The sequence below is a fragment of the Hetaerina americana genome, unplaced genomic scaffold, assembly GCF_022747635.1.
Source record: "Hetaerina americana unplaced genomic scaffold, ioHetAmer1.1.p SCAF_8, whole genome shotgun sequence".
Taxonomy (NCBI): Eukaryota; Metazoa; Arthropoda; class Insecta; order Odonata; family Calopterygidae; genus Hetaerina; species Hetaerina americana.
In genome coordinates, this window is record NW_027287427.1 from 4619004 (window position 1) to 4637242 (window position 18239).

Below are 18239 nucleotides of genomic sequence, written 5' to 3' on the forward strand. Positions count from 1 at the left end.
TGAATATTTTTTTTTGGTTTTGTTATTTCATGGTTGATTGAGTTGTCATTTGAAATTGTTTTGGCACAGAATAATATTAATGCATCATTTATTCGAACTTTATTTCTTTACTAATTAATTGCCCAATTTATTTTCTGCGGTCATATTTTTTTGATCTAACTAAGTCAGATTAAGGTTAACCCATTTGGGCGATTGTTAATTATGACATTTGTATTTTCGTATTTGTCCAAATGTATTTTGAAGCGACACTAAGAGCTCAGCCTTATTTCCCATTATCATAACAGTTTTCACGAAGGGTATTAATGTATTTAGGAGATATTTCGACATTTTAAAATTCAAAGTGTACCAATGATCAACGTACATTATTTTTAAAAGACACATCCTCATACGACTGCGATAACTCGTATTATGTGCCGAAGTAGAGCATTGCAAACTTAAAAAGGCCCAAATCAACGATGCTCATTCGATATAGGCAGTCATGGTTATAGACGGTGCATATCAGAAGAAAGTTAGTTCCGATCACGTTAAATGGGAATAGGGTATTCTTATAATCTCAATCCTAACGTAAAAAAATGCCTATTTAATAAAATTAATCAGAACTTCGAGTGAGTGAAAATTAACATCAATATAGGTAACAATTTTTATTATTACATTTCCGCAACCTTGTTCTCTTTCTGAGTTCTCTCTCATGCATTCGTTTGGAGTGTTCTAATTTTGATGCACGTCACGTGAGTATCCGTAAAGTGAAGGCAAACTACGATAAGGGAGAAAATAATATTAAATACTATCCGAGACTTCCATTTATGTGAATTTCCATTTTTTAAGGTTTCAACTTTTGATGGAAGTGAATTGACTTGGCTGTCCTTTGCGGTCCCCGGCCACAATGTCCAGGGCGGCGAAAGCCGAAAGTTTTAGGTCAAGATGCAAATACGGTATGCTCCATGAGCCGAGGGTGGGGGACTTGTTGAGTGGGCAGGGGGGGAGAGGGGTGTGTGCGGAGGGGGTGGGGGGGTCGAGGGTTCAACGACACGCGCCGCCGGGGAGACGGGGGGTGGCGGAGGGAGGCGTTTAAAGGGGATGTTCCCCGCGGGGCCAAGGGGTCGATACGCCACTCACACACCCCCTCCCTCCCCCCCGGGGTGGTGCTGGCCCGCCCCCACCACCCACCCCTTTCCCCACCCCGTCCCCCGGCTTCTAGTCAGGGAAAACTCATTTGTCTCACCTCGCACAAAATGTGCTCTTGCATTCCATAAATTTAGTTAATTTAATAGACATAATTGGATGGTGTAGTGATTCAATGGGTACGTAGAGTGCTGGACTACTGACTGGAGGGTCGGGGTTCGATTCCCCGTCACAGCTCTGTGGACAACCCTCAGCTTCATCCGAGTTGAGTGTCGTATATCGGGTACCAGAACTTCCTGGGAAACCACAGGCGGCAAATGGAAGGGAACCGCTGCCCCCCTATTACCCTGTTAATGTGTGCATTTCACACGCCGTCTAGGGCTTCGTACCTGCCATCACCTATCAAACCGTTTACGGTTTGATGCAGTGTTTTATTTAAATTGGGATAATCCATTTGCATTTAAAATGTTTTTTGTTTTATTGGCATTGAATACTTGGCAAACAAAACGATCGAAGTGTTTTCATTGTCTTTGTACAGCCATCGCTAGTAACAGTCATCGCGCAATAGCCAATCACATATTCATCCGATGCGGGAAAATGGTATTTATATTCATTTTCGTCTGCTCATGGACATTTATTAAAATCCAAAAATCTAATTAATAAACCAATCATTCATTTCGACTCTGAGTCAACTGCAATCATAACAACCGACCTTTAAATTCCTATTTGCCATCATTACGAACTCTCACTCGAACAGCAAAGGACAAAATGAACGGATAATCCTGAAACTCCAATTTGTTAAAATTTACTCTCATTTTCCATGAATTTAAATCTCTGATTTAATAAACATTTGGTTTATTAAACAAACGAAGGTTGCGGTACCGTGTGCCATATCCAGGGAAGGTTAACCTAGGGTCATGAAAGTAATCAACCCAAAGTTTGGTTTGAAAGGCCTACGCTTAGGACTCACTTCTTCTATAGAGGCTCATACGGGGCGTGTAAATTGCGCACTTGAGATAAATAAGGGAAATCAAGCAAATTGAACTTGATGGATGGATGAATAAGACCCGCCTCCAGTAACTGGGGAAGATCTGGTACCCGAAGAATCACACAGCCTGAGCGAAGTCGAGGCCTGAATGAGCGAAACGAGGACATTCACCGACTTGCCTCTTTTCACTTCATCATAACGAGCTTCCAATTTGTTCGTAGTGTGATGGCCAATGCGGTTCCTCGTATGAATATTTTAAGAGGCTTAACTATGAACAGACTACTAGCGCCACCCTTTTACCCGTGTCTGCTTGATTCGCAATCTCTCACCTGATTTGCTGGAGTTCATCTCTTCCTTGAGAAAGGTGGCTTCCACCACCGAAAATTCGAAACCAAGTGAGCTTCGAGCTTCTTTTCTTTTTTTTGTGTGTTTCTGTGTTTTTGTCTTTGCACACTAGTGCTAAGTGTTATATATATAAATATATATTAATATATATATATATATATTAAATATATTTATATATATATATATATATATATATACATACATACATTGATATATATATATACACGCACACACACACACATCTATATGCGCACACGTATATATATACTGATCGGAGGGTCATGTGTTCGATTTCCGGGCAAGTCTCTGGGTACCTGCAGCTCCACCCAAGCTATGTGATTTTTCGGGTACCAGATCTTCCTGGGAAACCATAACCGGCACATGGAAAGGAACTGGCACCCCTACCCTGATGTGTGAATCTCATACGCCCTCGGGCTAAGTACTGCTTAGTCTTAGTACTCAGGATGCCTTGTTCGGGAATTGAACCCGGGACCCTCCGGTCAGTAGTCCAACGCTCTACCCCCTGGACTGTTGCGACCCATATATATATATATATATATATATATATATATATATATATATATATATATATATATATATGGGTCGCAACATATAAATTATATAAACATGTAAATTATATATACCAACAAACATACCAACATATATACCAACACGTAAATTATATATATATATATGTAAATTTTTATGTGTATGTATGTATTTATGTATATGTATCAATTCACTCGGCAAATAAAGGTTCCGTAAAAAGGTTTATAAGGAGAATGTCTTTCAGGTTAAAGCGGCACATCGGATGGCCCGATGAGATCTCGGGCGCCTCTCGCGGGCTTGACGGCGGCGTCGAGGACTTCGATTACATCGACGTGGTCGTGCGCCTTGAATGCCATTCACGCAATACGCCGGCAAACGAAAAACACAAAGGGGTTGTTTTTACGCAATGCTCAACCTGATGATGGCGTGACATTACACTTACTACACCAACGCAACGGATGCCAAAGATTGGGAGGGAGTCATAAATACAGGTAAACTTCTACGTCTCCTATCCTCTAAACTTCTATATATCCTCACATCAGTTAAGAGGGTAAATATATATTGTTGTTGATCCATCCTTACCTTCTTCATTGCTGTTCCACCTCATATTGAAGGTGGTTTTGCATCGACGGACCATTTTAAGAGCTACTTGAGTATATGATGATTAAGTTTCCCTTCGTTTCTATGTTGCAAGTTGACGCTTGCCAATGTTGATATTCAATAAGTATTAAATGGCACAATCTTTGTATATTTCACTCAAAGGTTTCATATACCCAAGCGACAATAGGTCATCTTACGGTAAAATTGTATTCTCTATTCTTTTTCCTTGATAAAGATAATCTCCAGGGGTTAAGGACTCATTCATTAATTTTTTCACTTATCTAGTCAAATGTTTGGGATCAATGCCACAAATGTCCACACATCAGATCCGAACGCTGTGTCGTATATTTTCTCTCTGAGATTTTCTTATCTACGCCGACATGATGTAATAATCTCTTTCTCAAAAATTCAATCAACTTTTTTTTTCCTTCATTAAGTTAAGCCACAAGTTGCGTCATAACTCTCTTTTCCTTTCTGCTCATCCGAAGTCATAAAGGGTTGTGCGCAGCGATGGAAATCATTTCCACAAATTTAGGTTTGAAGTTTGTTGAAGATGTTGATCGTCTTGAAAACTTGCGTTGCTCCACCATCCCAATCAACTTCTACTCCTCCATGGTAAGGAAAGTTTGCAAATAAATGACTAAATAAATAGCCTCGATACATTCCGCATTCCCAATTTTTCACATTATTTTACTTTTTTACCCATCTGAATTATTACAATTGTAGAGAATATCTCACTCAGAGATTACACTCAGGGTTATTTAAAATTATTACAAAGTATTATTTCAAATTTTCGCTCATCAGATATCGTTGATGAAGGTCTAAAATAACATATGAACTTAAAAAACAGCATGTATCAGATGCATTTGACAGAATAAATAAAGGAAAAATGGTTGTTGAACGATGTTGAAAAATGTTGAATAAATAGAGGCCAAAACTCAACTTCTGTTTGCTTGTGAAATTAATGAAACCAAGAAGACATCATTACGTAAAATCGTGTACTCAAAATCACGTGGGCAAAAAGTCCCTAAATGCTATTCGTGCAAATATGGAAAGGGGGGTGCAATAAAGACCTAACGTTCAAAATTGAGAAACAGCCTCCGGATGATGTCGGCGGAGACCTCCCCGAATCCGTGCCAACGTCTCCAAACCGATGCACAGCGTACACAGCAAACATCGACACTCTTTGAACTTTTCATTTAGAGGAAAAGAAACAGAATTATGATGGAAATAAAGACTTCGCATTCTATGTAAACTCAACTTAAATAAGTTCACACGTGGTCCGTGCAATAAACGCGCGAATTGATGCCATCTGGCGGCCATAACGCGGACTATAGCGGCGCTAGTTGCCTGAGACCCAATGAGCCAGCTGTGCTTGGCGGATCGTCGAGCTGTGCGTATGGTGTCAGTAATGTTAGTTTCTGTTTTCCTTGTTTTTACAGTTTGCCGAAAATGGAAATTGAAGAAAACACGGAGCAACCAATCAAAACCAAGTTTTTTTTGGCGGAACGCGATAAAAGTTATCAAAATATTACTGAAATGTTGACAGCTGTTTACAGAGTAAATGCTTTGAAGAAAACATCCGTTTTCAAGTGGATTGAGCGTTTTGAAGATGGCCGACAAGACGCCACGGACGATGCATGAGGCCGGGACGATCTTCAACCACCTGTGGTGACGACAACATTGATCGTGTGCGGTCCCTTGTCTTTTCCGATCGTCGAAAAACTGTCCGAAATACGGCGGGAAAGAATGATGAACTGACTTTAGGAAAATCAACAGTGCGACCAAATTTGACTCAAGGCGATGGATGGATCCTTCACCATGACAATGCACCTGCACATTCAGCATTGATTGTTCGGCAGTTTCTGGCGATAAATTCCATCACAATTCTTGATAATAATCCTTATTCGCCACATCTCGTCCCATGTGACTTTTTCCTATTGCCACAATGCAAATATGTGATGAGGGGACATTAGTGGGAAGATGTGGAAGACACAATAAAACGAGAAGCGACGAGAAAACTAAAAAGCCTAACTGCTGCCGAGGACTTCCAAGGGTGCTTTAAACAGTGGAAAAGAAGATGGAATAAGTGCATGGAAACGAATGGAGAGTACTTTGAAGGAGACAAAATCGATTTAGACTAAATTTTGCTAAATAAATTTTTTATTGCCTCAGTTCGCGTATTTATTGGATAGACCTCTTACTCCAAAATCCCGTACCATATCAGAGAAATTACAATTGATCCGTCTTCAAAGTTTTCAAGCATAAAAAAATCTGCAGTAACGAGTTGAGGATCAGGTCCATGGATGACAGGTTTCAGTGAAACTTGATAATTAAATCCCTTTAAAAATAAAATATCTTTACCATTTTGGGAAAAGACTGTGAAAAGTATTCGTAATAATTTTAAGCAATGAATGTAAGAAGAGCCCACATCACGTGTCACTGTGCCACATATCTTTGGCAACGTGTTCAACCCCAGTTCAGGACTTATTTATTTAACTTTGTTTTGTTTTAGAGTTTGCCAATTATGCCGTGACCAATTATTATTTTCCGTTTTTGAATTCGTTTGATTTTCGTTCTTTCTATCGTTATCTACATGATCTGCATCATGCATGGTGAATTCTGTGAATTATTTTACAAAACTGAATTGTGACTACAAGATAAGAAAAACCTCATCGCTGATATTGCATGCCTGGTGTGTAATCATCTCCTGCCACTCATCTTAGCGGTGGATTTTGTGGTAGAGAGAGAGAGATTTTGCCAGGCATATAATGGAAAATGAATTTCGAAAAAACTGAAAACACTTCAAAGTTATCTCTGAAAGAAATAATTCAGGACCACCAAATTTTGAAGAGGCAATTTATCATAAAAATACGTTCTTTTAAAGTTAACTTTTAAATAAATAATCTGGGGGGATCGAATTTCGCAGCAGTTATTGTCGACGCACCACTTCTTCTTCTGCCTAGTCTTCTCAGTTGTCGCCATAAATCATTATATAGGTTTTGTAAATGATATAACATGTAGAGAAAGGTTGAGAGACTTTAATGAACTGTCAATCCTCTTTGAAGACAATAGGCTGAAGTCTTAATTCAGAGTTTAGTCATGGCCTAACATTGAGTTGAAGAAATAATATAAAAAAATATTTTTCCTGCCTCAAAAATTCCAGAAATGTTCGTAGATCCAAATTCGATCTAGTCTACGTCACATGTGATGTGATTGTTACCCTTATTATGGAAAAAATTATAATCCCTTAAGGTTTAGCTCGTTTTGGCTCGAATGGTCCCCAAGCAAGCAAACAAATTAATTTTTAGCTTTACATACGATTAGGAATAGGATTCACGAAAAAATGATAACAGGACGCTGTCATTTCGCGTTGGCATAGCACTAGAACACGTCTCCGTGCTTGCGCTTCTCGAGATACACTGGATGAACATAACGACATCAAACCTGCGCATGCGCGTTAATGGGGAATGTTACTTCCACATGCCACCAGGATTTATTTTGAAGGTCATTTTGTTTGCGGTCTACAAGCATGTGTGCATTAGTTTTTAGACTACCGTCGTATTTTATTGGTTGCCTCTGCAGTCCTAAATACTCGTATTCACAAGAGTTAAGAGTGAAAGATCGCGTGTGCGAGGGAAGAAAAGTATGAAATTGCGCTCAATCGCAGGCCTAAACCTTTTTTGAATGATGTGATTGATGGTTGTTTGAATGAAGTGAAAAAATGAGGTTTCGTCGAATAGTCGACGTCATCAGTCGTCTATTCGACGAATTTGGTCGTTTTTAATATAAAAATCAGTGGAACTTGCAAAGTTATTATTACTATTCACTTTTCATCGTTAATTTCCAACAAATTGAAACCCAAAGAAATCGAGAAAAATAATAACTTTTAATAGCATTGCATTGAAAACATTCTAAGTTTGAGCGTGGAGCTTATTAAAACGCTTTCGTTTCGCCATAGCTTGGAGAGGTTTGGAATTTCCGCGAGAGAAAAAATAGCTCATCACTCTCGCAGGTGAAAGCTACGTCTCTGGGATAAGTAAACAGGAAGACGCGAATATTTTCGCCGGAACAAAGACTAAAATAAGGTCAGCAATAATGACCAATCTATTATTATTCAGAATGGAATGTTGGAAACGACAAAAATGTTACAGATCTTTTTTTTTTTTAAGTGTCCGTGATGAGAGCCATGTCACGAGTAATTGTTTTTCAGTGTCATATGAAACTTGGTTAAATATAAAAAAATCATAAGTGGAGGAATATCCCTCCATGCTTTGATCCACTGCCGTCTGATATACTGACCTTAGTGCCCTTGTACTGATAATGGGTGCGAAATCAGCTCATTAGAAAGCAGAATGCACATTTGTTATGATCTAGAAATCATCCCGATTCTGGTACTAAAATCGAATATTACATAAAGTATCTTTAAATAAGCAATTGGTTATAATTCCAATTGTGAAAAAGATAAGTTTGAACGATGACATAACTGGAAAATGGTGAGATTGAGTAATCATACTACCTTGATCAAAAAGTTCCCGGAATAACCACCGTGTGGCGCTCCCATCGTTCCGATTTGAGTTCTGTTTTTTTTGTTAAATTGGTACATCTGTTGTTGATATTCCCTTTAAATCTTAGTGTCATAACTTGACATTTGCAAAAGTTACGGTCGGTTTTCGGTATGTCCATCAGTGCTTCCTGCGATTTTTCCATTACTTCCTCTCGGCTGCTAAAACGCGTTCCCCCTAATGGTTTTTTAACTCGATTGAACAGAAAGAAGTCACAGGGAGCCAAATCAGGTGAATTCGGTGGCTGTTGGATGGTATTTGTTGCATTTTTCGTCAAAAAATTACGAATAATGATAGCACTGTGCGACGGTGCGTTATCATGGTGCAAAATCCACGAGTTTTCTGCCCACATTTCTGGTCTCTTTCGGCGAATTGCTTCACGCAAACGTCTCATAACGCCCAAATAATACTCTTTGTTTACTGTCTGGCCTTCTGGCAAAAATTCATGATGCACTACACCGTTGTAATCCATGAAAACCGTCAGCATTGCCTTCTTTTTTGACTGAAAACGACGTGGTTTTTTTGGTCTCGGCTCATTTGGTGAACGCCATTCACTTGCCTGATGTCTGGATTGCGTGTCGTACTCATAAACCCACGTCTCGTCTCCAGTAATGATCCTTTTGATGAATGTGGGATCGGATTCAGCCTCGCAAATCATGTCTTTTGCGACGTCAACACGGTCTCTTTTTTGCATGAAATTGAGGTCCAACTTTGCTGCTACACGACGGAAACCCAAATCATTAACCACAATGTCTTGGGCGGATCCATAGGCAATGTTCAAGTCCTCCGCTATTTCTCTGATGGTTAATTTGCGGTTATTGACCAACATTTCTTTTACTTTATCAATTTTTTCACCGACTTTCGATGTCGATGGTCTGCCACTGCGTTCATCATCTTCGATTGACTCACGACCAGTTCTGAACCGCTCGTGCCACTGGTAAACGACCGTTTTTTTTAGAGAATCGTTGCCGAAACACTTTTCCAACATTTCCAACGTCCGTGCGCCACTAAATCCATTTTTTACGCAAAATTTAATACAAGTTCGTTGTTGCAAATTTAAATCCATTTCTGAAATTGTAAAAAATCGCCATCACACACAGAGATAGATGTACTCTTGGCTACGTAACTTTTGCAAATGTCAAGTTATGACACTAAGATTTAAAGGGAATATCAACAACAGATGTACCAATTTAACAAAAAAAACAGAACTCAAATCGGGACGATGGGAGCGCCACACGGTGGTTATTCCGGGAACTTTTTGATCAAGGTAGTATAAACACCCTCACCATCCTTCATCCATTACCCTTTATGACTGGTGCTTCCAACCCCTGCCACACACCTTTTTGGTGGATTGCGGGGATGAATTTATTCTTGAATTCTCAGTCCGGCGTGGGTAGAATAATACCAACACAATACCTTAATACCAATACATAAGAGATTGCGATTTTCAATTTTTTCCATGTTTTCTCTAACTGTGGAGCGGTGTCAGCAGTATAGTATTCGTAGAGTGTATGAATGTATTAATGGCGCCCAATCGCCCCCGCCCCCTCCACGTGCTCCTTCTGAGGGTCGCGGGATGCCGTGTATCTGTGGCAGTAGAAGTAGGACAGCTGGTGACCTAACACCCCCTGCCACACGTCCTTGTGACAGTGAACGGGCTAGGGTCTGGATATGCGGTCTACAGATGCTGAAACTTTTTCAAGTTGTGGTCTCAGGATTGCCGTTAAGTAGCGTAGATCTTGGCATACCGAAATAAGGGCGCAGGGGAAAATCAATCACGATTAGTTTAATTTATATCATTTTACTAAAAGGTAATTTATTTAGGAGGCCTTTTCTCGTCATTCATCAATGAAAACAGTTTATGTTTTTGGGCGTCAGTGCCTATTTACATCGCAAAAGTGATATTTTGTGCAAATTTAACATAAAATACTGGACAAACATTTTGATACGGATGCTATTTATCGATAATTGAAATTGCTGAGAGAAAAATACTGGTAATTTTAGATATTTTAGTGCCCTGCAAGCCACCGAGAAGGATGTGGCTACCTGGAGCCGGAACATGTCCATTGTATCGAAATCAGAAATAAGTCTTTGAGTTGGCCAATTGGGCGTCCACACGCGCTCCGGTGTCACGCGCGAGGTGTCCGAGTGGACAGGAACTCTGCCGCCGGCACACCCCCGCAGCCGCGTGGCCCCGGTGTGCTCGCGGCCATAGAATGGCGACGGAATGGTGATTCCGCAGTTGTTCGGTGCGCCGGTGTGTTCTCGCCTCTGGTAGGTACTTACGAACATGACGGCCATCCCGATGGCCACCATCCAGCCCCAGCCGCCCTCCGGGGGGTCGCCTGGGGGTTGGGCCGGCGCCGACTTGCCGCGATCGTCGACGTCATCGTTGTTGTTGTTGTGTGGTGTCTTCTGGCCCACGAAGGCACGGCCCTCCTCGCCTCCCTCCGGACCCATCGCGCCCGCTTCTCTCGCTCCTGCCGGGGAAGAAGAAAGGGGGAGGGGTGGTGAGAGGGGCGGCATTGACGCCGGCGCTCACCACCGTGATCGGATGCAATCGCTCTCCGACTTTCATAAATCCATACACGAGTATACGTATGCATAAAACATGCATGTTCACCAAAAAGAGGAGAACAGACCCATTGCACACCCAAAGACATCGCGATATCTCGAGGGATCTAAAACACCGGATCTCGGCATACTATGCAGCGCCTTAAACCCAGTTTATGTTAAATATGAACGGCTCATTGGCGCAAGCATGGCATTGATGTGAGGGGCAGATTGAATTGTTGTCACCGGTGGTATTCATGAATTGGCGAAGAATGATGGGAATACATTTGTTCAATTTGTATTGGTTTCATTTGGCATATAATGAAGAGTGCTTTTCTTTAAATCCCTGCTATCAATCGCCTAAATATACTTATATTAGTGATATCGATGTTACAATCGTTCAAGGGCGGAAGGTTTGAGAGATTGTACTATCGTTCGAACGTCCCGGACTGAACTTAATCCAGTAAAACCATCCAATAGCCGCCATCCCGTCGAACTCTATTGTTCATTCACCATTTGTCTCTCACATCTAACCTCCACATATACCTTAAACCTTACCCCCCCCCAACACATATCATCTCCCCTCTTCCCCGAGTCAGCATCTGAAGATGACGACCATGCCATCGACAAATACATGTATACTTTAATGTCATTTATTTGTGTTTTTGTGTTTAGATGAGTTATAAATAAGGTTATACTCCTCGTGCACTTCCAGTGATTAAGTTTACCTTCTGAAGTGCCAACTATGCCCTGCCTTCTATATTGAACAATGTTCCACATCCATTAATATTAGGATCATTGAACACCGTGCCTCGAGCAAGGATTCTTCCCTGTTTGCTATGCTCCCAATCCAAAAACACTCCTCCCAACATAACACTCTGATTAGTATATTACAATGTTTCTATTCTAGCATCACTCCGACCCTTCACTTTAATTCAGAACAATAGAACATGCATGTATATGGCTCCTCGACTCCTGCACTAAGCCAGGGATCAACATCAGACATTCATTACTTCAATTCCAGAAATCCTCATTCCCCCTACGCTCCCAAAATCTACCAAATCATTCCTACACTTCAAAACCTTCCCCCCCCTAACTTTTCTCCACCTTACTCTGTCCTCTCCTATTGGAACCTTCTCCTAAGTTCCGCTCTTTAGCAGAGGAAGGTGGTATTGCCCCCGAAAATTTCGGAAAACATATTTTTGTCCTTTCGTATGTGTTTTTCAATATTGGCTAACACCATTACGCTCTTTATTAAATGAAGAACACGATGTATCTTTCCACTGTCCTTTATCCACGCACAACTAGTTGCACGTTTACGCGTCATCACCAGGCACAAATTAATCAAGTCGCAGTCCATTCACATACCATTCATGAGGGAGAGGAGGGGTGAGTGAGGGAGGGGGGAGAAGGAGGGGAAAAAGTGCGTTGGGATCGGCGTTGATGGGAAGGGGGATAGGGGTGTTGAGCGCCAGAAAAGGTGATTGGTGTGTTCAGTGGGGTGGGGGGTTTGATGTGTCTTTCTGCGAAGGAAAGGGGTGCTTCCAGGATTGATGAGTGGCATTCAAACAATAAATCGTAAACCAAATAACCCGTTTTTAATTTCTTCCAGATTTCCAGCTCTCCCCACTTGTCCATCATCATTTCGCTCTATTGCACTTGATAACATTTTTATTTAAGGACCACGTTTCGATATATTACATGAGCATCGCCTGATGATGATGTAATACACCGAAACCCAGTCGAAAAATATAATTTTTTTCTAGTGGAAAAGAGCTACGATCAGTTATGCATTATGTTGGACTGCCAACACATTACGCCTGAAGCAACTCAATTTGGAGATCTCGCTCCTTCGTTTGAAAATTCAAATTTATATATATATATATATATTTATTTATTTATTTATTTATTATCATTAGGTAACCTACTGGTTAAGGTAGGTTTTTGGATGGACACAGCTACTAAAAAATATTTTGTGACCCCTAGCAAAACACAACATCCTACTCTACATCAGGTCCCTCTTCATCTCTGAGCCCTTTCTTGCTCCCTTCATCCCGTCCAACATCCCTATCCTGCTCCTTCCCTTTCCTCGTTTGCCTAACATTCTCCCCTCTATCACAGTCTTCAACATACCACTGCCGGTCAATACCCCCTTCATCCACTTTTCCTGCCTCCATAGGATTTCTCCCGACAAACCCCTCTCTTCGCCCACCATACCAAGTACTTCCTCATTTGTTTTCTTCTCTGTCCATTTCACCTTCTCCATTCTTCTCCACACCCACATCTCAACAGCCTCCAGTCTACGTCTATCCTCCTGCTTCAATGACCACGTTTCCACGCCGTACATATCTACGCTCCATTTCAAAGTTTTAACGAGTCTGTTCTTAATACCCTTACTCAACGTCCCAGTCATCCACTCCCTCCTCCTTGTGAAAGCCTCTTTGCCTAGCGCAATTCTTCTCCTTGTGTTCCTACTACTTTGACCGTGTTGGTCCAAAACACTTCCGAGATACGTAAACTGTTCTACATGCTTTAGCCCTCCTATTTTAATGTTTAGCTTAGCCTTTTTCTTTCTAGAAAATCGCATTACCTTTGTTTTCTTAAAAATTATTATCATCGCATACCTATTGCACTGAATTTCCAATTCACTCAGCAATGCTTGCAACCCCTTGGCTGACTGAAAAACCAAATCTTGGTCATCAGCGAACTTAATGATTTTACGAATTCTCCGCCCACTTTCATTCCTACCTCTAGTTCTTCCTATGCCTCTTTAATCATTTTCCTCTACATACAGGTTGAACAGCAACGGTGATAATGGGCAACCCTACCTTACACCTCTTCCTAACACTGCCCATCCGGAGTCACCGTTCCCCACTCGCACCTGAGCAGTCTGAGACATGTACATGTTGCGGATTAGCCTCCTTTCCCTCCAATCTATTCCTATTTTCTGCAATATACGCATTAGTTTTTCCCAGTTCACTCTATCAAAAGCTTTTTCGAAATCTACGAAACAGGCAAATACCTCCTGGTTGTATTCTATATTCTTCTCGACTAATAATCTCATTACTGCAATGGCATCACGCGTACCTCTCCCCTTCCTAAATCCAAACTGATCATCCCCTAAGTAATCATTTGCCCTACTCTCTATCCTTTTGTTTATGATAATGAGAACAACTTTAGCTGCGTGGGATATCAAAGTTATTGTCCTGTAGTCCTCACATGATGTAGCCTCTACCTTTTTCGGAATAGGAACGAAAACTGATTTCACAAAGTCTTCCGGCCAGATTCCTTCCTCATAGATACTACGAAGCAGCCCATATAGCCTCTTCCTCCCGCATTTTACTAAACATTTCAATAGTTCCACGGGAATGTTATCGACACCCAAGGACTTATTTAGTTTCATCTCCCTTAATGCCCTTTCTATCTCATCGTCGAGTATGCCTGGACCTAAGCTATCTTCCTCTACGTCATGTTCCTTTTCTATATCTAAATTTGTTGGTCTAAGTTCTTTACCTTCTATATATTCCTTCCATCTCTCTTGGATCTTTCCTGTGTCAACTTTTATATTACCCGTCGTATCTCTAACTCTTGCATAGCTCTCCCTTTCTTACTTCCCGATAAAGATTTAACTTTGCTGTACAGCGCACCAATTTCACCCTTCCTCTGCACTTTCCATACCCTCGCACTGCGTCTTCCACCATGCTCCTTTTACTTTATTTGTTGCCCTCATTAATTTATTGTTTAATACTTTGCTCTTCATTTTGCCTAATTATGTATTTACATTCTTCCATTTTCTCCACTCATCCATCTTTGCAATCATTTCATCTTGATCAATGGTTTCTTAATCCTTTTGGCGTTAACACTTCCAATAGTGTCTTTTGCCGCTTTAGACAACCCTTTTTTGATACATTCCCATTTTTCTTCAATAGTACTTAGCTCTTTACCGTCCTCCATGATTTTCTCTACCGCCTGTTTGTATTCCTTTCTTTTCAACCCATTTAATGCTTCTACATTCCATTTTCTAACTCGCCGCCCCTGCCTTATCTTTTTAAAACGTACGCTACATTTCATAACAACTAAATTGTGGTCTGAGTCCGCATCCGCTCCCGGGAAGCTGTGGGAATTTATCACACTGTTCCTAAACCTGTGTCTAACCAGGATATAATCTAGCTGATATCTTCCCGAGTCACCTGGCATTTTCCATGTATACCTGCGTCTTTTGTGGTGTCTAAACCAAGTGTTGGTGATGACTAGCCCCTGTCTCCTGCAGAACTCAACTGCTTTCTCCTCGCGGTCATTCCTTGTGCCTAAACCGTAGTCCCCCACCTTATTACCGTCTCTTCCTTCGTCTACCGTCGCATTCCGATCCCCCATCACTATCAAATGTTTTCCTGCAGGAACACACGCGATTATGTCCCTTAATTGATCGTACATCCTATCTACCTCTTCTTCCTTATGGTTGCTCGGTGGCATGTATACCTGGATAATAACTAAGTTCGTCGGTTCTGCTTTTATCTCCACTAGTAGTATTCTATCCGTTACCTGCTCTATGTTGACTACGCTTCTTCCTACCTCTTCATTTAATACTATGGCAACCCCTCTGAAGCTCTCGTCCCCGCCGCTGTATATTATTCTATACTGATCACTCCAGTAATCCCCGCTATCCTTCCATCTCACCTCGCATAGATCTAAAATATCTATATTTCCCCTTTCCATCTCTCGCTTAACATTCTCCAATTTCCCTGTCCTCATCATTGTCCTAACTTTCCACGTTCCTATTCTAACTAACTTGGTCTTCTTCTCCTGCGTCTTTCGTCCTGTTCCTGTTGGTTTTCCCTTGCAAGGGTTTCGTGGGATGACGACCGCGGAAGCCTTGCCTTCTAAGCCGTCGCACCAACCTTGTATAGCATTAAGATCATCTCGCAAAGCCGCTGTGCCCTCAGGATCACTGATATCACGGTCAATCACTGCATCATCGGTAAATAAACGTGTACCACTAGAGATTACGGAGTCAGTGTTGTTAACATAAAGTAGGTCTAAAATAAGTGCGATGACACTTCCCTAGGGAACACCTTTAGTAATTTATACTGCATTTGAGCTAACTCCATCTATCTGTAGTCTTTGAACCCGACCATTAAAAAAGTCTTTAATCCAACCCTGGATATTTGTATCTCTTTCATACTACCTTGATCAAAAATTTCCCGGAATAACCACCGTGTGGCGCTCCCATCGTTCCGATTTGAGTTCTGTTTTTTTGTTAAATTGGTACATCTGTTGTTGATATTCCCTTTAAATCTTAGTGTCATAACTTGACATTTGCAAAAGTTACGTAGCCAAGAGTACATCTATCTCTGTGTGTGTTGGCGATTTTTTACAATTTCAGAAATTGATTTAAATTTGCAACAACGAACTTGTATTAAATTTTGCGTAAAAAACGGATTTAGTGGCGCACGGACGTTGGAAATGTTGGAAAAGTGTTTCGGCAACGATTCTCTAAAAAAAACGGTCGTTTACCAGTGGCACGAGCGGTTCAGAAGTGGTCGTGAGTCAATCGAAGATGATGAACGCAGTGGCAGACCATCGACATCGAAAGTCGGTGAAAAAATTGATAAAGTAAAAGAAATGTTGGTCAATAACCGCAAATTAACCATCAGAGAAATAGCGGAGGACTTGAACATTGCCTATGGATCCGCCCAAGACATTGTGGTTAATGATTTGGGTTTCCGTCGTGTAGCAGCAAAGTTGGACCTCAATTTCATGCAAAAAAGAGACCGTGTTGACGTCGCAAAAGACATGATTTGCGAGGCTGAATCCGATCCCACATTCATCAAAAGGATCATTACTGGAGACGAGACGTGGGTTTATGAGTACGACACGCAATCCAGACATCAGGCAAGTGAATGGCGTTCACCAAATGAGCCGAGACCAAAAAAACCACGTCGTTTTCAGTCAAAAAAGAAGGCAATGCTGACGGTTTTCATGGATTACAACGGTGTAGTGCATCATGAATTTTTGCCAGAAGGCCAGACAGTAAACAAAGAGTATTATTTGGGCGTTATGAGACGTTTGCGTGAAGCAATTCGCCGAAAGAGACCAGAAATGTGGGCAGAAAACTCGTGGATTTTGCACCATGATAACGCACCGTCGCACAGTGCTATCATTATTCGTAATTTTTTGACGAAAAATGCAACAAATACCATCCAACAGCCACCGAATTCACCTGATTTGGCTCCCTGTGACTTCTTTCTGTTCAATCGAGTTAAAAAACCATTACGGGGAACGCGTTTTAGCAGCCGAGAGGAAGTAATGGAAAAATCGCAGGAAGCACTGATGGACATACCGAAAACCGAATATAAAAAATGTTTCGAGGATTGGATCAAGCGCTGGCATAAGTGTGTTGCAGTCGATGGGGATTACTTTGAAGGGGACAATATAGATTTAGATGAATAAACTTGTATTTTTAATTTTCTGAATAAATTCCGGGAAATTTTTGATCAAGGTAGTATGCTTCTAGCGATGCGAGTAGTTACCTATGAGGTACTTTGTCGAAAGCCTTCTTAAAATCTAGAAAAACCGAGTCCTCTTAATCCTTGCTCTCTCCCGAAATAATAATATTATGAAAAAAAAACGCATGTTGTGTCTCGCAGGATCTACCTTTTTGGAAACCGTACTGATTTTTCATAAATAACTCCTGATTATCGAGGGGTCTCATGATCGCACTAGCAATTAATTATACGTATGCTTCATAACCTTGCACGGCATGGATGTGAGGGAAATAGGAGAGTTTTTCTATCCGAGGGCACCGCAAATGCAGCAACCCTGTTTCCCTAAATTTATGTATAATCAAGGTATTAGCCTTCTCGCGTGTTCTCACCTCTGGTACTATACTGCTTGCGGATTCAGGGAGGGTTTCAATCATTGTAACTGAGATGCAGTTATCGAAGGGCCGATCCTGGGAAGCAGTGTGGGTAGGGATGGGATATTTAAGGGAAATGGGAGATTTATTGGAGAGATGCGGTGGTTACTCATTTGGAGGGAAAGGGTGGCTGGAGTTTCATTCACCCACGTACTCGTAGAAGGCAGGGCAGAAGTCGCAGGTGAGGCGGAATATAATATTTGGAGGAGAGTTGCGAGAGGCAAAGGAATGAATCTCGGGATTTGGCAGTCAAGGCGGTGGCGGGTGGAAGAAGAGACGGGGGCGGGGGGGAGGAAGGCACAAACGGGCCTCTCAATTACAAGATAAGTCGACGGACGCTTAAATGAGATGGAGGGAGGGCGTAGTGGGAATTGAAGTGATGTGGACTGATGGTTTTGAATAGTTGGGGTTCGCGTGCTGTGTGTTTGATGTTGTGGTTACCGGGGAAGAAAGTGGTGACTGGGTGGAAGGGCGTTTTGTTTTGGGACGAGGAGTGCTGTATTGGTCTAAAGGTCTGAGGATTTCATTGTTTGAGTAGGTTTCCCGGAGATCGACGTTTCCTTGGGGAGTCTTGTAGGCGGCCCACTGTGTCGGATGGGGG

General features: G+C 41.5%; 1 protein-coding gene across 1 annotated transcript in view; it reads right to left on the reverse strand.

Moving 5' to 3' along the window:
• Window positions 1-18239, reverse strand: part of LOC139697922 (monocarboxylate transporter 5-like) — a 176642-nt gene that overhangs the window by 56030 nt on the left and 102373 nt on the right. Inside the window, exon 2 of the mRNA XM_071596782.1 lies at window positions 10456-10649. Within this exon, the coding sequence (XP_071452883.1) occupies window positions 10456-10629 (174 nt within the window). The 5' untranslated portion in view covers window positions 10630-10649. The remainder of the gene's footprint in view (window positions 1-10455; window positions 10650-18239) is intronic.